Genomic DNA, 22,646 nt, shown 5'->3' with positions numbered 1-22,646 from the left:
GCATGGTTCTCTTCTGCTCTTGTGTACCATATACACAAGGCACGTCTCTTCTGAAGTGCCTCCATACAAGCCCTCTCATTGGGTTCTTATAAGATTCCTGTAAGGCAGGCAATGTGATAGATTCATAGGATCATAGATCTGGAGAGGAAAGGGATCCTAGTCCTATCTAAGTACAATCTCTTCGTTTTTCAGATGAAGAAATCGAGGCCCAAGGTCACAAGTTACCAGGTGTTAGGTGGTATTTGAACCCAGGTAGTTGGACTCTCAAATCAGTCCCTCTTTTCACTGTTGTCCTAAGACCCAAAGAGGAGAATAACTTGCCCATATTCATATTGTGAGTTAGTGGAAAATGCAGGATTAACCATTTTCTGGTTAACATTCCTCCCCCCTTCTCCAAAAGGGATCTAGACTCTTGAAGCAATTCCTCCTCCCCTCCTCCCACCAACCCCAGGTTGGATACTGGCAGTGGATGGTGTAGACCACTTTGTATCTGGTTCAGACCAAAGACTCAAAGTAAGTGACACCCAAACTTGGCCAAGAGGAATTTGGCGGGGTGTTTGTTCCTACCCAGAGGTTGGAGGAAATGGTGAGGTTCGGTGCTGGTTCTAGCTGGCTCAGTGGGGTTTTTAGTCTGGTTAGTATTACAGTAATAATATTTTCCTTTGGGTCTGGGTTGGTGCTCAGTATCAGGGCAGTTCCAAGCTCAATTTGCTTTGGTTCAAGCCCCTGTTCAGCTCTGTGTCCTCCCTAGTAACCCTCCTCCTCCCTCCAACCCCCTCCCTGCTCTCTGCCACAGTCCCAGGGAAGGAACAGCAATGTGGTCCTAATCAAATAATGGTAACCCTGCAGGAACTCCCCCACCCCATTTCACCCCCTTTTGTTCCCCCCTTCCTTCTCTCTCTCTGCTTCCTTCCCATAACTACCCACCCCTTTAGCCCCTGAGCTAAGCCAGAAACCCTAGGGTCTCTGGGCCACAGCCAAAGACTGAGCTCATAGAGGGCTTTTTTCTTGGGTGCATGAGGGCACAATACCCCAGTCACAGCTGTCTGCCTCTGGAGTGGTTTTGTGGAGTGAGTCTCTCTGCCAGACAGCTCTGGTTTCACTGAAAGGGATGGGGTGTCTATGGTCAGATTCATTATTCAAGGACCTTGTTATAGCCACTGCTTACAACCTGCTACTCCCAGTTCCCACAGAAAACTTCCCCATGACTCATCTAGTCCTGGAGGGGCTAGGTCTCCATGGCTTCCTCACCCTATTTACTGCTTCCAAATAATAGACTATGCAGTCAGACTGTTGTCCCTCTATGCATTGGACTGATTAGCTTCCTACTCTTCAACATCCAGGGCCACTCACATGGGTTCTTACATGTAAACAGGAAGGATGGGGATACCTGAAAGGGCCCTGTCACTCCAAGTCTCTCCCACTGATGCCTGAAAGCCCACCATTTGAGTTTTAGATGCCTCCTCTGGGAAAGTTGACACCAGGACAGCAACCAGCCATTTTTGGGCCTGGTGTGGCACAAACCATGACCTGGTACAATCGGCACGGAATATGCCCTCAAACTCTTTAAGTCTGAACATTGTAAGGCTTTGGCTGCAGAAGTTGTCCCAGGTTGTAAAAAGTCCAAATAAGAGGAGCTCATGTCAGGCATAGACACTGGATATGGAAATTGTGTGGAGACTGTAGGACTGCAAGGGTGGAGGGTAGAGATGTATTTATTTTATTTACACAGATTTTTATTGATATCTTTTGTTTTAACATCACCTGAATTTCTCCTGGAATTCCTTCCAACCCCCTCCCACAGAACCAATCCTTACAACAAAGAGGAGGAAAATTGGCAAAACCAATGAAAAAGCATGATGTTAAATACAATACTCTATACCTGAAGACTCCCAACTTCTGCAAAAGAATGGAGGTGCCTCTTCTTTGAGACCAGATTTGGTCATTATAATTTTGCAGTTTCTATTGTTCTGTTATTATTGCTCTTTCCTTCTGCATTATCATAGTCACTGTTTATGTCGCTTTCCTGCCTCTAATTACTTTGCATTAGTTCATAAGACTTTAGACATAGCTTCCTATTTTAACGAATTCTTTTTGCTAACTTGATAAACTCTGTTGATACTTTGCTAAGAGATTTCTAGTACACTGAGTATCCTCTAAATTCAACACCCTCAGGACAAGTCCTGATTGCCTGATGATAGCTGAGGTTCTGGGTGACACCAGCACTAAGTCCCCAGCACTTTAGTGTGATTGAATGAATTCATCAGCCCTTCTTCCCAATTGCAGACCTGGGGGGGGTATAAGTAGGGTTGGGAAACAAACTTGGCTAACTTCACCCCCTTGCCATGGCCCACCCTGATCCTGCTCCTACATATTTGGCTGCCCCAAGTTCCAAAAGTCCTTCCCTACCTGTTCACAGAGAGCGTCAACTGGTCCAGACATGCTTTGATCTTGTTCTGGGCTTCCAGGTGAGTCATGCTATCTGCATTCTCCCCATTAATGGCCTGGATCACATCTCCTGGGCATAGGTTGGCCAAGGCTGCCTTACTGCCAGGGTTTATCTGCAGGAGAAAGAAGATGGATCACTCACTTCCTGGAGCTAAAACATCACAACCCCCAACCTCTCAGATCCCATCTTTTTTTTTTTTTTTTAATGAGGCAATTGGGGTTAAGTGACTTGCCCAGGGTCACACAGCTAGTAAGTGTTAAGTGTCTGAGGCCGGATTTGAACTCAGGTACTCCTGACTCCAGGGCCGGTGCTCTATCCACTGCACCACCTAGCTGCCCCAGATCCCATCTTCTTGAAGCTGGATGTGGTGGCTCCTTATTTTATACCAATGATGGTAAATTCTTTTTGTAGAGATATTTTCTGTTTTACTCCCCTGAAAGTTATTTTCATAGTGAAAGTCCTTAAATTGGTCCTGTACCTATTTTGCAGATCAGGAAACTAAGGTGCAGAAGGGAAGAGACTTGCCCAAGATCACACTCAGCTAGTTAATGGCATCCCCTGACTTCCCAAGCCAAGTACTCCTTCCATTGCTCCACCTGCTCTCAGGACTGTGTTTTCTAAACTGAGAACATCCACAGAGATACTCAGCTGTGCTCCTTTGATCAGCCCTTCCCTTGTGTAAACTGTTTGCCTTGGGTGGGGGTCTGTCTGGTCAGCCCCGGAGGGGAAAAAGGCAGACAGGGGCTGGAGGGGACAAAGATGGCCTCCAGATCCCTAAAGATCAGCCCTTCCCATAAAGCAGTAACCATTTTCTTGGTTTGTAGAAGCAGCTGGTGGTCTAACTGGAGACACTGTTTATTATTCCTCTATGGATTCCTCCCCCTGTTTATTGCTTCCAAACAACAGAGAGTACCTCTGTTGCCTTTGATGGTGTTTCCCATGCAAGGCGGTGATGCACAAATAGAATCTTTCTAGACCCTAATGGTTTCCCTAACAAATCACTCACAAAGAAGTGAGTCATGATTAATTTAGACTGTGTATGGGATGGGTACAGATATACCCCTAAGGAAATGGAGAGTGAAAACAAAAAGATTGTACTCCGTAAAGAATTGGAAGAATAGCAACACCAGTAAATGGTACAGCTCCATCAACTCTAGGAAGGCAGGGAAGAGAATAAACATTAATATAGCACCACTGTGGGCTAAGCACTGAGCCTCTAAAGCAGGGACAAAGATTGGTTTCCATTAATGTCTTGGGAACTTCCAAGATGGACCCTAGGAGAGCATGCTTTCATAATGTCTACTGCCAAATGCAGCCAACAAAGCCCTGGTTAGAAAGCAGTCTGCTCAGGGGTAGCTATGTGATTCATCTTCCTGAGTTAAAAATCTGGCTTCACAGGCTTACTAGCTGTGTGACCCTGGGTAAATCATTTAACCCTGATTGCCTCCAAAAGAAAAAAAGAAGGAAAGAAAGAAAGAAGGAAGGAAGGAAGGAAGATAGGAAGAGATTAAGAAAGTAAGAGAAAGCTGTTTGTTCACATCTTTCCTACAGTGTCTCCATATTTCTCAGGACCATTACTATTACAAATGAAAGCATGACACTTTAAACATGGATCCAGAGCTAAAGGGGGACTTAAAGGGCATCTAATCCAACCCCTTAATTTTACAGATGAGGAAACTGAGGCTTAGAGAAATTAGGTAACCTGCCAAAGGTCACCAGCTAGTTAAGAATCAAAGAAGGGATTTGAATCCAGGTCCTCCCTTTCTGGAACTAGTGCTCTGTTCAGTATACCACACAGTCTCCCAGTGCCTTGGTTGAAAAATACAGCTATCTCTTTCTATTCCTTGCTTGCTTTCTGTCACAACAAGCCTGGGAGGTAGGCATTTATTTGACAAATCATTGAATCATGTCTCTGTCTCTGCCACAGCAGCTGTGCTGGATGGTTTAGAGGATAATTGCCTGATCTGGATTAACTCATGACTCCAAGAGGAAAAAAAAAAAAGAGTTGAGGCCCCTTAATCTTAAGGCTGAAGGAACCCAGGGGTTTGGGCACAGGGTTAGTTATTAAGGAACGGTCCCAGCCTGGATAGAATGTGAATCGGAGGAGACAACAGCCCCTTCAGCCCTTGTCTTACAATTGTCCTAGGTGAGTGAGGGAGTGTGAGAGTTAGGGAGTGTGACTAGCTCACTGCAGCCTGCTCTATTCCTGGAGATAGCTCAGGAGTCAGGCCTGGGAGGACCTGCTGACAGTCTCAACCTTAGGCTAGACGAGGAAGAGGCTTTTGTCCTCCTTGCCTTCCCTTAGCTCAGAAGACTTCCTTGAAAAACCACCCCCTGACACACCGGAGGTGAGGAGCATACGAGACTTAAAAGCTGGAGGCAGTCTGTTCTCTAAAACCATAGTTTGATCTCACAGAAGTCGAAAACTGGGACCCCAGTCTTCTGAGAATGAGGGCGGTCTAGGCCTTGGCCTTACTGGGACCTGCCCTTTTGCCTTCAGTGACTGACTGATGCCACAGGAAAGCCCAGCCTGTGCCTTACCTTCCTTGAGGAGGTTTTTAGGGGGTGATGTGAGAGGGTTTGTCTGAGGCTGAAGCCGATGGCCTAATGTCAACAGATGATGGTTGTAGGAAATGGGTTTGTCACCAGATTGCTGAACATCAACAGTATGTGAATCGAACGCCCTCTAGTCACCGCTGTCCCCCTCACTTGCACACACATAAATACATACACTCACATACGCACCAGGTCCAAGCCCATTTGGTTGGAGATGAGTTGTGAGATGAAGTTCTATAAAAGCCATTTGACTCTGACCCTGTGGTCACCTGTGACAGCATCACATGCTTGCTCAAAAGGCTACCACAATCTTATTTAGGTCCCTCTTTACTTTATCCTAGTCAGACCCCAAATGAAATAGCTGTCTGCTCCTCACACAGAGGGATCAGGTACAAGAGGGTGACAAACCTTAGGGCAACCAGAATGATAAGGAGACTGAAATAGCAAGACACTGTTATCAGTTAATCAGACTAAGCTCTGGAAAACTAAAATTGTCCCTGCACTCAAGAAACTTCCATTCTATTGTGCAAGGCAACATGTACAAATACAAGTTAGTATATGCAAAATAAAGTGGGGACAGATAGAAGCTGGCTGTGCTCAGGAAAGACTTCACAAAAAAGACTGACCTATGTTGTGAAAGATACCAGGGATTCTGGGAAGTTCTTGAAGGGACTAGGATGATGATAATAGCTGACATTTATATAGCACTTTAAAGTTTTCCATTTTTTTTACATACATTCTTTTATATTGGAGCACTACAAGTGTCTATAGTTTCCATTTTACAGATGAGAAAACTGAGGTTTAGAAAGACTAAATGATTTCTTTATGATCACACAGCTAGTAGCAGAGGCAAAATTTGAACCCAGGTCTTCCTTACTGTCTTCATGTCTACTTATTTCCAGGCTGTCCCTCTGGAGATGAGATGACAAGACTTGGAGGGAGTGGTTAATAAGTGCCTTAGGGTATTTGAGGGATTATTATATATAATAGAAGTAAGATTGATTTTGCTTGACTCCAGAAGGCTGAAGTAGGACTAATAGGGGAGAAATTGGAGAGGGGGAGAGAGACAGAGACACAGAGAGAGACAGACAGAGATAGAGAGACAGACAGAGACAGAGACAAAGAGAGAGACAGAGATGGAGAGAGACCTGATGTTAGGAAAACCTTCTGAAGAATTAAGAGCTTTCAAAAAATGGACTGGGCTATCCCAATAGATAATGAGCACTGCATCACTTAGAAGCAGGTCTTCTAAGAGTGGCTGGATGACTACTTCCTGGCTATGCTAAAGAATAGATTTCTACTCAGGTGGATTTTTTATTCCTTCCAACCCTGATATTCTGGGAAGTTCTATTCTGAGTCAGGAGAAAGCCCTTTTCTAAAAAATGGTTAGTGGGGCAGCTAGATGGTGCAGTGGATAGAGCACCGGCCCTGGAGTCAGGAGTACCTGAGTTCAAATCCGGCCTCAGACACTTAACACTTACTAGCTGTGTGACCCTGGGCAAGTCACTTAACCCCAATTGCCTCACTAAAAAAAAATAAATAAAAATAAAAGATGGTTAGTTCATAGCAGGAATAGATTTCTTTAGAGAGGATTTTCTTTTTCTTTCCCTCCTTGCGGTAGTGAGTGGCTGTTCCCTCTAACACCCTCTCCCTACCCGCCTCGTGCCTCCCACCCGGAGCAAAGAGGGAAAGTTCCTTCATGGGCACATCTATCCCTTTGTAGTTCAGAAATGTTAGCAACTTGATAATTGTGCAGAAGGGGCAAAAGAAAAAGAGCTTATTCAGTCACCAAAACTGTGCACAGAGAAATGTGTTAAACAGATCTCTGGGCTGAGGATGTGAAGATGGCTTCTGGAATCTTTCTGGAGAGCATTTTTTAGGGTGCTCAGCAAAGAATGAACAGAGCCCACAACAAAGAACCCAGTGTGGCTAGAGAGGTCACTGTAATGTCACTTTGGGGCAGCTAGGTGGCACACTGGATAAAGCATGAGCCCTGGATTCCAGAGGACCTGAGTTCGAATCCACCATCAGACACTTTGACATTCACTAGCTGTGTGACCCTGGGCAAGTCACTTAACCCTCATTGCCCTGCAAAAAAAAAAGAAAGAAAGAAAGAAAGAAAGAAAGAAAGAAAGAAAGAAAGAAGAGAAAAGAAAAGAAAAGAAGAGAAGAGAAAAGAAAAGAAAAGAAGAGAAAAGAAAAGAAGAGAAGAGAAAAGAAAAGAAAAGAAAAGAAAAGAAAAGAAAAGAAAAGAAAAGAAAAGAAAAGAAAAGAAAAGAAAAGAAAAAAAAAGAGTTCTCGGCATGGAAGAGATCTCAGTTTGTATCCCACCTCTGACACTTAATAGCATCTTATCCACTCCCGTGACTTTGAGGACAAATAGTCATAAAGTGAAGGAACCCAGGTTTGATGGTTCTCTGGTTATAGAGTAACACAGGAATATCCACTGAGCTCAGAATCAGTAATAAGCATGCCATTTGGCTCTAGTCTGGCACAGTGCCTGATACATTTTGTTTGGTTCAGTTAATTTTTCAGTTGTGTCCAACTCTTCATGACCCCATTTGGGGTTTTCTTGGCAAAGATACTGGAGTGGTTTGCCATTTCCTTCTCCAACTCATTTTATAGATGAGAAAATGGAGGCAAACAGGGTTAAGATATTTCCCCAAGGTCACACAGCTAGTAAGTGTCTGAGGTCAGATTTGAACTCAGGAAAATGAGTTTTACTGATTCCAAGCCCAGTGCTCTATCCACTGAAACATCTAGTTGCCCCATGCCTGATATATAGGAAGCGCTTAATAAATGCTTATTGACTAACTCATCCCTTTGCAATCAATAGGCTCTCACCAAGATCATCAATTAAATTGGTCCAAGTAGCACCGCCTCAGTTTGTTTTTTCTTAAAGCAGGCAGCTCAGTCCTGATCAATGACCCTGATATGCCTGGGTTGGCTCATACAGTGTCCAAAGACTTGCCTCACACTTCACAAATCTCTCTGCTAGAAAACCTTCCTGCCTCTTCTCCACTGACACTTCTCACAGCACCCCAGGAAGCTTAAAGCATCTTGGTTTTTGCAGTCCCTGTGATAAGGGAAGCCTTTTCCTCCAACCCCACCTGAAGAGAATCTCCCATGTGGCCTCACAAAGAAGAGCCCTGGATGTGTGGTCAGTGCAGGAACCAAGCATGATGCTAGAAGACCGAAAAAGACTGATAAAGAGACCTGCCTCCTCTTGATGGAGAGTTGATGGATGTAGAATGGGCACATGTTTTCAGATTAGGGCCAATGTGTTGATTTGTTTTGTTTGAATGTATTTAGTTATCACAAAGGCAAATTTCTTCTATTGAAGGGTAGAACTTTGATGATCTTAATCTAAAGATGTTACATCCTTCTGAAGACTCAAAGTATTTATTCAAAAGTCTGGGCTACTCATATGGAGTTTACCACATACTACCTTGAAATGTAGTTATCTGTTTACACATCTTCTCCACTTCAGTCTCCATCAAACTTCCAGTTGTGGAGTAAAGGTGACTCTGGGCTCTGCCAGGGAAGGACAAACTCTGGCAGGACCTACTGAGCTAGAAAGGTTTAGAGAACAGGAAATAGCCTCAATTGTCCCTGTAAAAGGAGAAATATTGGAAGGGGTAGGAGGTATTCCTAGCCACAGTCTTCCTAAATTAGGAGGGATTTTTTTAGTCTTCCTTTGTGGAAAAATGGGGGAGGAAAGGAAGAGGGAGACTGGTCTCATAAAAAAAGCCAGCCTTATTTTGCTAAACCTGCCCAACTTTTTACTAGTTATTCCAACTGAGAAGCATCTTCTTTCTTCTGCTAGAGTAGTCAAAAATAGCACAGGGTGGGGTGGACAGGAATTTCATGGTCCTTAAACCAGGCTTTCAGTCACTCCCATGATGCCCACTCAATCAAGATGCCTGAATTTTCACCATTAAAGCATCATTTCTGTGGTTGTAAACATCACCCTTTCCCAATGCCCCTTTTAAAATAATGATTATACAATAAGATGGTTCACCAGGTAAGAGAGGAAGAGAGATATATTTGAAAAGGAGGGTGCCATAAAAACAAAAGCTATAGGGGCAGCTAGGTGGCGCAGTGTATAGAGCACTGGCCCTGGATTCAGGAGGACCTAAGTTCAAATCTGGCCTCAGACACATAACACTTACTAGCTGTGTGATCCTGAGCAAGTCACTTAACCCCAATTGCCCCGCAAAAAAAAAAAAAAGCTATAAATAAGAAATCATATTTTAAAAATAATTCATTTTCTGAGTGAGATGAACAGAACCAGAAGAACATTGTACACAGTATCATCAACATTGAGTGTTGACCTACTGTGATGGACTATATTCTTCTCACCAATGCAATGGTACAGAAGAGTTCCAGGGAACTCATGATGGAAGAGGATCTCCAAATCCAAGAAAAAAAAAAGAAAGAAAGAACTGTGGAGTATAGATGCTGATTGAACCATATTATTTCTTTTGTTTTGGGTGCTGTTATTTTTTTTTTCTATTTTGAGGTTTTGCATCACTGCTCTGATTTTTTCTCTTGTAACAGGATTAATACAGAAATAGGATTAATGTTATTATGTGTATATATATGTGTGTGTATATGTCTATATCTATATGTATATGTATAGAGATATATAGATATAACCTATATCAGATTACCTGCTGTCTAGGGGAGGGGGGAGGGAGGGGAGGAAGGGAGAAAAATCTGAAATTGTAAAGCTTGTATAAACAAAAGTTGAGAACTATCTTTACATGTAACGGAAAAAATAAAATACCTTATACATTTAAAAAGAAAATAATTCATTTTCCCCCTGCCCCCAAGGGATTCATCTAGTCCCTAAAACACAAGTGTGAGTTGATTAGACACTCTCCTCATCTTGGAAAGGACATTAATGTGGGAGTCCTGGGGTGGTGGTAGAGCTAGGGAGGTCACTGAAAGAATGTTGAAAAGAGAAGAAGGAAATGTATAATCTATAACCTGTATCAAATTGATTCCCTTCTCAATGGGGGGTGGGGCTGGGGGGGGGACGAAGGGAGAGAATTTGGAGCTCAAAAACAATTTTTAAAAGAATGTTAAACTTATTTTTACATGTAATTGGAGAAAGAATAAAACATTAAATTAGGAGGAAAAAAAGAGAAGAAAAGCAGGGAACTTGTGAACAAGCAGTGATAACTTTACCAATTGTGCCAGTCCCTCCTGTATCCACCCAGCAGGAAAACACAGAATCACAGACTCTGAAAGCTCTTTCATCCATCACCTGTCTGTTTGCACCTGAACCTGAATGGAAAGCATCTTATACAACCTTCCCCACAAGTGGCTGTATGATATCTATCTGAAGACTGCTGGTGAGGGGAAATCAGTACAACCCAAAGCTATCCATTCCACTTTGGGGCAGCTCTAATTGTTGAGAAGGGTTGGTTTGTTTTTGTTTTGTTTTTTCCTCCTTCTTATAGCTAATCTAAATCTGTCTCTTGGCAATTACCACCACATTGCTCAGAGTTCTGTCTTATAGAGGCTGGCTGAACAGTTCTAATTCTCCTTTCACAAGACAGTCATTTAGTTACTTTAAACTTGGCTCCCTTCCTCTCCTTATCCCTTCCAGGCACTTGGCAGACACACACACACACACACACACACACAAGTACATACACATCCGGGAGGAGGTCCCTCCCTAGGTATGGCACTTGTGGCTGATCCATTAGCTTGGCTAATGTGTTAACCCATGATTTAATAAAGCAAACAAGGAAATCTGTAACCAGGTCTGATGATATATGAAGGGCATCTTTGTACTAAACTTCCCCACATGTTCTAGTAAGACCAAGTGTCTAGTCCCCTCATGATACTGGTAGACCTCCTCTTAGACATGTTCCACTTTACCAATAACCTTCCTAATATGTTTAGAATCTAACATATTCCTTATTCCAGAAGTGGCCTGACCCAGACCAAGTTCAGTGGGACTAAAGCCTACTTCCTTCTGGACACTTCACCTCTCTTAATGAAGCTTAAGTTCTGATTAGTCTTTTTGACCGCCATGCTGTTTTTTGACTCATATTAAGAATCGGCTCTTCAGGGGGAAAAAAATATACACAACACACTTTAAACTCTAATCTGCCTTATTAACATTTTCATCATCATTTTCTTAAGTCTAGACTACAAAAAAAATGATAAATCAAGCCCTGATCTCTAGCTTTTCCTGAGGTATAAATGCTCACAATGAACATTTAACAATTGGCTTTCAAGAGCCAGTATGAGCTGGATCCAGCAAATTCCTACTAAAACCTTCAGATCTTTCCTACATTAATTATTGTCTAGCCATTCTATCCCCATCTTTACTTGTGAAATTGATTTTTTCTTTTTCTTTTTGTTTGAAATCTTAAAGATTCTAAACTCAAACACCAGAAAAGTATTTTCATATACCTAGTAGGACACAAAGAAGATTTGACATGAAACCCTGAGTCTCAATCAACTTCATACCCTTTTCTTTTCTTTAAAACATAATAAATTCACCAAGATTTATTTTTGTTTGTTCTTCCTTCTGAACTTCTGTTCTCTTTTGGGTATCATTATTAATGTTAAAATGACCATCTTTAAGGGGACATTACCATTGCTCACCCTCCATTTTCACTTCTAAGTTACCTTTTCTCTCTCTGATTGTTTTCTCCAGAGCATTTATTATTTCATTTGTTATCTCTTTCTTCATTTCTTCTGGGTATTTATGTAGTGCTTGTAGAAAATCCACTTTTCCCCTCTTTGAGTCTCTGCTTACAGTTGCTGTGGAGTTAGATTTGCAATAATTTCTGATACTGGTCAGTGTTTTCTTTTATTGACTCATCTTTTCAGCTTGTGTTTCTGAACTGGAGCACTGTGTCAGGGTCCTCCTCCTCCTCCTCCTCTCCCTCCTCCTCCTCCTCCTGCTGTACGTTTGGATATGGTGGTTTGCCCTGCCCCAAGTCTCCTGGATTCTTGTGCTGACCGCCACCTCCCAGTCTTAGGCTCCCCTGGATCTCAGAGGGTCCAAATGGTGGAACTTCAGGGCCTACTTTGGTGCCTTAGGACAGAGAGTTAGGGACATGGGGGGCCTGGACTGTGTGGGTCTGAGCATCGAAGTACTACACTGCCTGGCACCAAGATGCCTGGTGCCATTCCCAGGGGCTTCCTCACCCTACTTTCAGCCTTCTGACCATCACAGGGCCTTCTGCACCTGTTGCATCTGGACACAAAGCCTTACTGACTACTTACATGTGTGTCTTATCTCTGGCCAAACACTGGCACTATCTTTGCTGGGATGGATAACTTTCCTATTGCCCATGAACTTCTGGCTGACTTTTTGTTCAGTCCTAGGGTTGAAGAAGTCACTTATTTTAGTTTCCTATTGGATTTCTTGACTTATTCAGTCTGGTGTGAATGTCAAGGTTTTCCCGGACTAAGTATGTGAAAGCTGAGCAGTGTCTGCCTCCTGTTCAGGTAACTATCTTGGCAAGAAGCATGAGTATTTTTTTCCCCCTGAACCCAGACATCCTAAGTCATCTCAAACTAAACATGTCCAAAACAGAACTCCTAATCTTTTCTCTCAGACCTACTCCTTTCCTTGTATTAGTCAAGGGAACCATCATACTTCTAATTCCATAGGTCTTCATGTCATCCTCAACAGCCCAATCACCCTCACTGCATATATCCAGTCAGCTGGACATCAGTCTCATCATTGCTACCTTCATATCTCTCATATCCGGCTCAGGCCTTCCATCACCTCTCACCTGTTCCATACTGCTTTTGTCTCCTAACTGGATTCCCTTTCTCCCTCCAGCCTCTGCCCTCTGATCCATCCTGAATACAGCTGCCAAAGTCATTTTCCTTAAGCACAAATCTGATCGGGTCACTCATCTATGCAATAAAATCTAATGGTTCGGTATTACCTCAAGGATCTTTTGTTTGTCATGTAAAGACCATCATCTGCCTTTCCAGCCCTTTTTTTAACATTATTCTTTTTCACACAGTTCACTTAATCTGACCTTTTCACTGCTCCTTACACACAGCCCTTCCATGTCCCATCTCCAGGACTTTGCAGTGACTGTACCCCAGGCCTGAAATCACTCACTCCCTCCTCACTTTCACCTCTTAGAATATACCTTGCTTCCTTCAAAGCTTAATCCAAGAGCTGTTTTCTACATGGTCTTTCCTGATTGCCCTCACTGCTAGTGCTTTTCCCTTCAAGTAACTGTATTTATTTTTGTAAACATCTACATGTGGATATATGGTCACCCTGAGCTAGACTGTAAGCTTGAAGGCAGAGAATTTTTTTAGTGTGGTCTCAGTATCTCCCAGCTTGGTACTTAGTAGGTACTTATTATTGATTGATTAATCCCTATTACATTTCATCTCCTTATTTTTGGTGGCCTAGCCTGTCGTTTTGGATCTCCTCCTTCAATGTGTTGGATCCTGACTCAGTATCAGCTGCAAATTTGATAAACATGCTCTCCCGGCCTTCATGCCTTCATCCAAGTCACTGATAAGAATGTTAAACAGAACAGAGCCAAGGACAGATCCTTAGGGCCTCCTTACTCTCTCCGAGGTAAATGACCCAGCCGTGACTACTCTGCCAGTCGGTCAAATAATTTCAAATCTCCCTAACTGGCCCACAGTTTACCTTGTCAACAAAGATAGCAAGAAAGTCTTTGTCAGGTGCCAGGTAAACTATTTTTTACAACATTCCCTTATCTACTGATCAAGCTAACATCCCCAACACAAGAAAAACGAGGTAGTTCTGCCAAGACAGATGCTGACTTTTAGTGATCGTCATTCCTCTTTCTAGATGCTCAGAAAACATGCCTTTAATAATACCTTCCATGAGACATACATTTTTGGGGGGGGGGGCGGGCAATGGGGGTTAAGTGACTTGCCCAGGTCACACAGCTACTAAGTGTCGAGTGTCTGAGGCCAGATTTGAACTCAGGTACTCCTGAATCCAGGGCCAGTGCTTTATCCACTGTGCCACCCAGCCACCCCGAGACATACATTTTTTAACATGGACTCTTCGGGAATGCTTGGCTTCCCTTTGCAAATTTGTTACAAGAAGTCCCCCCCCCCATTTAAATGGAAGGGATTTGAAAGAGAGGAATAAATGCTTGTTAACTAAAAAATAAAATGAAAATAACAACAATAATGTGTTCTAGAATTTTGGCAAGAATTATAGTCACACTCAGGGTCCTATACTTTGTACATTCATATCATCTTCTCTTTTTGGAAAATCAGGATGTCTGATCTGATGTATCAGGTGGCAGCTCTTGTCCTATTCTCCATGGACTTTCAAAGACTATTGTCTTTGGCTTAGTCATTGTATCCCAATCTCTTTCAGTGCCCTAGCATGTATTTCTTCTAGGCTCAGGTATTTCAACTAATGAATAGCTGCTCAGTGTTCACTTAACTTCTCCTAACTTCTACAATTTTAATCTCTTACTAATTTGGTTTCCTTGGCACTTGGGTCCCTGGGATCCCAAGGTAACTTAAAATTTTCAATATTATCAATGGAATTCTGATCAATTACAATGATCATCTGACTTTAGATGGTACACAGAGAAGCATGTCTCCATCCCTTTAGCAGAGAGGTGGCATATGGTACTAGAAATATGGAATGAGAAAACATCAGTAAGGACCAATATGTTAAGTGAACAGGTGCCTACTATGTGCCAGGCACTATACTAAACATTGGAAATACAAAGAAAGTATAAAAAGATCCCAGCCACAAGGAGCTCACAATGAAATCAGGGAGACAACATGAAAACAACTATGTACAAACAAGATACAAACAGGATCCATTGGGGATAATCTCAGAGGGAAGGCACTAGCAATATGGGGGATAGGGAAAGGCTTTCTGCCGAAGCTGGAATTCTTAGATGAGGCTTTAAGGAAGTCAAGATTGATTTATTTTGATGAACTTTGTTGCAAGGGAGGATTGCTTTTTTTTTTTATTTGATGGGGGTGTGGAATTGGGAAATAACAGCAATGATTTTTTAAAAGCATCAATAAAACATTTCTTTAATTTCTTCCCCCAGCAGTCTCCTCCTGGCACATTTGTACTCCTCCCTGTGCTTTCCATTGCAAAGGAAAAGAAGCCAAATATTTGGAGGCGAACACTAGGTTACCAGGGCCAGGGTTTCCTAGGTTCAAGTACCTCCCAGCAAATTCCATCCCCAACCCACCTGAGATTAACTTTCCTCTGTTTACATAACCAGCAATAATTGGGTTTAATAAACTTTCTGAATGTTAAACATATATATATACACATATACTTATGTATACATATATTCACACACATACACATACATATCCACACACACATGCACACACACATATATATCTATATACATACATACATACATACATGTATATACATACATGCACACAAATATATTTCATTCTCCCCCATTCTTTCCATTACTTCCTCATTCAAGTTCTCTCAGCTCCAATTTTTGTCGCCTACCTTTTCCTCCCATCAGACTGGGGAAGCATTATCAATGAGTCTCTCCCCAGGGCTGGCTGCAGCTGCTAATGTGTGGATTGGGGCATCTCAACTATTTGCCCCTGAGACAGAACACATTTCCTTCTGGAATCCTGGGTGTGTGTGTATGTGTGAGGGGCGGAGGGAGGAGGTGGGGAGAGAAGGCCTTGAGAGGTCTGTAGTTCAAAGGCATGGCCCTCGCTGTGTCTGCTCCCACCAGCCTGGCTCTTGTTACCCGTGATTTAATAAAATAAACAAGGAACTCTGTGAGCAGGTCCAAAGATAAATTGTCAGCATCTTATCTGTGTTGCCATGCCTTGTCGTCAGCCCGTTTACAAGGAACATTTGTCTCTAGAAGTCTGAAATTTAAGCCTTGTTGCCCTCAGCAACTGTACCACAAGCTTGCTAGGCCCATCCTAACAATAGGGGAACCTTTCATGAGGAAGATTATTTAAAATCAAAACACTCATCATGAGCCCACACAGGGAGAGAGGACAAGCCACAACTCAACCCAGATTAGCCTCTGAAGTAGGCTGACAAACCTCTGGGAGGAAGGATGAGCTAGTGGCCAGGTGAGGTTCTGTTTTGTAAAAGGGGAATCAGTACCTCTTCCTCCCAGCACTTCCCACAATAGGCTTTCTTCTAGGGTCCACAAAGTGAATAAAAACCAAAGGTATTTAAAAAAAAAAAAAGAACTCCAAACACTTGTGGGGGTGGGGGTGGGGACAGGTTGGAGAAAAGCCCTCAAATAGAGTAAACATGGTTAATGAGGGCAGGGGTTCATTTGGGCTCCGTTGTGCTGCAGGTCACAGATTAGAATGCACTTTGGCTGATAAAAGGGTCTCACCCAAGGCCAATGCACTCTGAAAATCTGTGGTTCCCCTTTCCCAATTTCAGGACTCCAGGTCCTTGCCCTACCGCCTCTGAGAGTCCCTATTCCAACTACTCTTCAAACAAACCAACCAAACAAAAAACCATCCTGGCCTCCATTCCATCCTCAAGCTCCTGAGTGACCCTGAATAAAAAAGTATTTTTCAGGTAAGATGTGGAAGCATGTCCGCCATTCCTCAGAATAACTGCATTTCTGCCTTCTGGTGTTAGGGTGACATCACTTTTCACCAAAGGTACTTTGGAGGTTGAAGGGCTTGGGTTCAAATTTTGACTCTATGTGGCTGTGGGCCAGTCACTTAAAACACTGTACCTCCTTTTTTTTCCTCTGTAAAATGAAGATGTTGAACCGGATGTCCTTTGAGGTCCCTTTCAACTCAAAATCTGTTACTCGATGACTCAAACCAGACACTACCTTGTGCTAACAGGCCACATGTGCTGGGGCATCGGGCAGCAGGAGAGCCTCAATGCTGCCTTTACACTGATAATTCCATTTTAAACCCACATCACCCAATGCTGTCACTGGATCTGTTTTCACCATGGACACGGGATAGAAGGGCAGGGCTTGAGCTGCCTTTCAGGGCTGATGATGTATATGCAGGTCTAAATAGTCATTTTTAAGAATCCAGAAGCCCCGGCGCGGCTAGGTGGCGCAGTGGATAAAGCACCAGCCCTGGATTCAGGAGTTCCTGAGTTCAAATCCAGCCTCAGACACTTAATACTTACTGGCTGTGTGACCCTGGGCAAGTCACTTAACCCCCATTGCCCTGCAAAAAAAAAAAAGAATCCAGAAGCCCCAAATGGTCTAACAGCAAGAGGCATATATAGATGTATGGCTATCATTAGATAACTCAATGGCTCAGTGAAGTGAAAGGCCAAGAGTCAGGAAGGCCCAACCTCAGACATTTACTAGCTTTATGACCCTGGGTAAGTCATGTAACCTCTTTCTGCCTCAGTTGAAGAAACTTCAACTATAATATGCAGATAATAATAGCACCCATCTCTCGGGCTATCATGAGAATCAAATGTGATATTTGTAAAGTGCTTAGCACAGTCTGACACATAGTAGGTTTTAATGATTGTTTCCTTCCCTCCCCCTCCTCCATCTCTCCTTCCTTCCTTTTCTTTCTTTTCCTTCTTTCATTCTTTACTTCCTCCCTCTTTCCCTCTCCTTCCTTCCCTTTCCTTCCTTCCCCCTGTCTTTCCTTCTGTCATGTCCGAACTAGTTCCGCTTATATCTCTAGGCATATCTGTCCTCTGGTTTAGTTTCTCAAGGAGAAGGTTCTTTGATGTGCCCCAGAGAACTTCTGGGGTACTTCAGGCCCCATGACATTTCCCACTTCTCTATATATAAGGAAAGGGGACGAAGATTCTTCTGAAACTGCTTCATGCTGAGCAGGGGTGGAAGAAATCACGGTGCAAGGGAGGGGGAGGGGAGAAGTGGAGAAGGCTTGGTCCCTGTGAGGAGCTGTGAGGTCCAGAGGGTCCAGAGGGTCCAGAGGCCACATGTAGGCACGGTGTCATGAATCCTTGAGCCTAGATGGAACAGACTTAAACAAACAAAAAAAATTACAAGAAACCAGGGCAAAAAACGAAAAGGGATTTTATCAGATCAGGAGTAAAGTGTGACCACTTTTTTCCCAGTGGAAGCTGGAAAGGCTGAATTCAAGACAGGGCATGGCCTGCCTTACTAGAGTTAAGTAATCAGATCAAAGCCTAGTTCTGTGAAAGGCAGTGTCTGTCTGCATTTTAGTTAGTCTAATCTCTTAGGATGCACCCCAGTGGTGAGGTTTTCGGTACACTCCCTTTCTGCTCCATGACTGTACCCAGATTTTGTCCTGTCTAAGGAGAATGGTCTGAACGTGGTTCGGACGTGAGGTTGAGTTTTCTCAAGGGAGAGAGATGCCGACTGCCTGTCTCATGGAAGAGCAGAGTGCTGGCCAGGGATAGACACACAAGCACAAAAGTTCTGTCATGGGGCCCAAAGTACCCCAGAAGTTCTCTGGGGCACATCAAGGAATCTTCTCCTTGAGAAACTAAACCAGAGGACAGATACCCCTAGAGAGATAAGTGGAACCAGTTAGGACTGAGCTGGCTCCCCAACCCCCATCCTTCATTCTGGTCTCCCTTACCTCTGGGGAGATAAGTTTGGGTGTGGCTGCTATCTTTGTGTCCCGAAGAGAGAGATGGCTTGAGAGATCTGTAGCCACCCCTCACCCAATTCCTCCAGTCACTACCAGTGGGAGATGGTCCTCTACCTCTCACTAAAGGAACTTTCAGTCAGATGGTCACCCCCCCCACCCCGCCCCATCAGTCCTCTATAAAAGTACCTGCCAGTCTGCTTGAGGAGATTGGTATCTCAGAGTCATGTGCTTTGTGCCATACCTCTCTCCCCAGAAGTCCAAGGATTTCTCCTGGTTTCCCTTCCCTTCCTCAGCCCCAAAATAAACTACTATCTTATTCTAACTGCTTTTGTGTGCAAGAGGGTGTAATTCTTTAAAGAGGAATTCCTAAGGACCCCAAACCCCCTACCCCATTTTTCCCATGACATTTTGGTGGCCCGTACAGGGACACAGGAAATTCCCTCTTTCCTCTTGGCACACAAAACCTGGAGGTAGGACCCTCCCTTCTTGGTTTCTTTTCTCCCTCTCCCACCCGACTCAACCTCCCATTTGAGTCACAGAGAGGTAGAGATGGTCAGCTTCTGCACACAACATTGGAGGGCAGCCTGGGTCTCCCTCCCTCACCAAAAGCTCAGGTAGATGTCTGAACCACACTCAGACCCTCAGACTCCACGTTTCTGGGTAAGAACTTTTGTGCTTGTGTGTCTATCCCTTGCCAGTGTCTCCCTCCCTTGAGAAAGCTAAACCTCACGTCTGAACCACGTTCAGACCATTCTCCTTAGACAGGACAAAATCTGGGTACAGTCATGGAGCAGAAAGGGAGTGTACCGAAAACCTCACCACTGGGGTGCATCCTAAGAGATTGGACTAACTAAAATGCAGACAGACACTGCCTTTCATAGAACTAGGCTTTGATCTGATTACTTAACTCTAGTAAGGCAGGCCATGCCCTGTCCTGCATTTCAGCTTTTCCAGCTTCCACTGGGAAAAAAAAAAAAAAGAAAGCGGTCACATTTTTACTCCTGATCTGATAAAGTTCTTTTTCATTTTTGCTCTGGTCAGTTTTAATTTTTTGGTTAAGTCTGTTCCATCTAGGCTCAAGGATTTATGGCAGATACCCATTGTGCCTATATGTAGCTGTGTAGCCACATGGACCAGGCCTTCTCCACTTCTCCCCTCCCCCTCCCTTGCACTGTGATTTCTTCGCCCCCCCCCCCCCATCAGCATGAAGCAGTTTGAGAAGAATCTTCATTCCCTTTCCTTAGAGAATTGGGGCAATGTCATGGGACCCAAAGTACCCCAGAGATTCTCTGGGGCACATCAAAGAATCTTCTCCTTGAGAAACTAAACCAGAGGACAGATACACCTAGAGAAGTAAGTGGAACCAGTTAGGACTGAACTGGCTCCCCAACCCCCATCCTTCATTCTGGTCTCCCTTAACCCTGGGGAGATAAGTTTGGGTGTGGCTGCTGCCTTTGTGTCCCGAAGAGAGAGATGGTTTGAGAGATCTGCAGCCACCCCTCACCCAATTCCTCCAGTCACTACCAGTGGGGGATGGTCCTCCACCCCTCACTAAAGGAACTTTACACAGTCAGATGGTCACCGCCGCCCCCCCCCCATCAGTCCTCTATAAAAGTACCTGCCAGTCCCCTGCTTGAGGAGATTGGTATCTCAGAGCCACATGCTTTGTGCCATACCTCTCTCCCCGGGAGAAGTCCAAGAATTTCTCCTGGTTTCCCTTCCCTTTTCTTCCTCAGCCCCCAAATAAACTACTATCTTATTCTAACTGTTTTTGTGTGCAAGAGGGTGTAATTCTTTAAAGAGGAATTCCTAAGGACCCCAAGCCCCTACCCCAAACCCCCTACACCCCATTTTCCCCATAACACTTCCTTCCTCCTCCTTTCTTTCTTCCTTCCTCTCCTTCCTTCCCTTTCCTTCCTTCCTTCTTTCCTTTCTTCCTTCCTTCCTTTCTTCTTCCCTCCCTTCCTCCCCTCCTTCCATCCATGCATCATAGCCGGTAGGTGCTTAGGAATAAAATACTGATTCCCCAGTCTCCAGAATCCTATGGTTACTGAAACTACATTCTTAAGGCTAAAATCATCTGGGCCTGGAAGGTATGAGAGCCACAAAAATGGCAATGAACAGAAGTCTGAAAGAATCTACTTCAAGGTTATAGAAAACCATGTGGGAAGAAGTCAGTATCTTACTCTGTGATTCCCAGGAAGATAGCACTGATGGAATGAGGGGCTCGAATTGGCCAACAGACACAGCTGTACATTCAGAGGATGGGAGATGGAACACCTAAAGAGCAGAGATGTCCCAAGGCACCAGTATTCTCTCTCTCTTTTTTTTTTTTTTTGGATGGGACAATGAGGGTTAAGTGACTTGCCTAGTGTTGTGGGCCCAAAGTACCCCAGAAGTTCTCTGGGGCACATCAAGGAATCTTGTCCTTGAGAAACTAAACCAGAGGACAGAGAGACAAGCAGAACCAGATCATACTGAGCTAGTATTGGGACCTCCACCCTTCATTCTGATCTCCCTTACTCCGGGGGACATAACTTTGGGTGTGGCTGCTGCCTTTGTGTCCTGAAAAGAGAGATGGCTTGAGAGATCAGCAGCCACCTCTCACCCAACTCCTCTAGCCACCACCAGTGGGAGATGGTCCTCCCTCACTAAAGGAACTTTCCACAGTCAAATGGTCACCCCCTCCTCCCATCAGTCCTCTATAAAAGTATCTGCCAGTCTCCTGCTCAAGGAGATTGGTACCTCGGAGCCACGTGCTTTGTTCCATACCTCTCTCCCCATGAAAAGTCCAAGGATTTCTTTCATGGTTTCCCTCCCCCCCCCCCTCCCCTTCCCCTAAATAAACTACCATCTTATTCTAACTGCTTTTATGTGCAAGAGGGTATGACTCTTTAAAGAGGAATTCCTAAGAACCCCAACCCCTATCCTATTTTCCCCCATAACACTAGGGTCACACAGCTAGTAAGTGTCAAGTGTCTGAGGCCGGGTTTGAACTCAGGTCCCCATGAATCCAGGGCCGGTGCTTTATCCACTGCGCCACCTATCTGCCCCAGAACCAGTATTCTCAAAGTCAATGTGATGACTCCAAAGGCAGCCTGGCACAATGGAAATGCTACTAGCTTGGGTCAGAGGACCCAGTTTCACATCCTACCTTTGACATATGCTATCTTTATATTCTTGGACAAGTCAATTTCCCAAGGCCTCAGTTTTCTCCTCTGTAAAAATGAGGGGGTTGGATGTAATCTCCTCAGTGCCCACCACTGCAATTCTGGCCTCCATCATCTTGGTACCAAAGGGTTTTTTGTTTGGTTGGTTTTTGTTTTTAATCTTTCCCAGAGTACTTTCACTCTGGGTTCCAGAATTCAACTGAGTTCCAACAATAATTTACCAGTCATCTTCTGTTTTTTGTCCTTTCGCGGATGCACCAATTGTGAAATCCTTTTGAACTTGGAAGGAATTTTGATTGGGAAGGCAGTGGATCTCAGTTCAGGAAAGAGCATCTTGCGAGAAAATAAGTAGATACAATGATGTGGACTTTGGAAGGGGCTTAATTATGTTGGATCTCAAGCCTATGATTTCAAAGTGCATTTTCCAACATTAAATGGCCATCCAACTAAAATGCATTCAAATGCATTTTCCTCCCCCTGAAAGGCAGATAAATGCAGACACAGAAGGTGTGTCCTGAATTCTTTCGATCTCTTCATTCCTACAGAGAAAGTAAATGCTGTGCTTTGTAACTAGTGAGTTCTGGGTAAATACTACAGATTGGTTGGTGGTTGATAAGATTGACCAGGAAAATTAGTGAATAGCTAGTGAATTAGTGAATATCATGTCCCTTGCCCTCCACCCCCATTGTTTTTCTTCCTAGGGATAGCCCCATGGCAAGACACTAGCTACATCATTGAGGCCAAATCCCCTTTGGGTAACCCTAGGACAATGTTCTCTGGATCTCAGTTTCTTCATGTACAAGATGAAGAGATTGGGCTAGGTCGGGACTTCTTAAACTTTTCCCACTTGTGACCCCTTTTCACCCAAGCAATTTTTACATGACCCCAGGTATATAGGTATATAATATAGGTAGACATAACTTTATATT

At 43.8% G+C, this 22,646-nt stretch overlaps 1 protein-coding gene across 2 annotated transcripts in view; it reads right to left on the bottom strand.

Annotated features, from left to right (window-relative positions):
- The window catches only part of PDLIM4 (PDZ and LIM domain 4), a 111,218-nt gene that overhangs the window by 74,456 nt on the left and 14,116 nt on the right, over nucleotides 1-22,646 (bottom strand). For both annotated transcript variants that reach the window (XM_043986562.1, XM_043986563.1), the window contains exon 2: nucleotides 2,410-2,561. In XM_043986562.1, coding sequence (XP_043842497.1) covers nucleotides 2,410-2,561 — 152 coding nt within the window. The remainder of the gene's footprint in view (nucleotides 1-2,409; nucleotides 2,562-22,646) is intronic.

This window comes from Dromiciops gliroides, chromosome 2 (genome assembly GCF_019393635.1).
Source record: "Dromiciops gliroides isolate mDroGli1 chromosome 2, mDroGli1.pri, whole genome shotgun sequence".
Lineage (NCBI taxonomy): Eukaryota > Metazoa > Chordata > Mammalia > Microbiotheria > Microbiotheriidae > Dromiciops > Dromiciops gliroides.
This window is presented reverse-complemented; position numbering and strand designations above follow the sequence as displayed.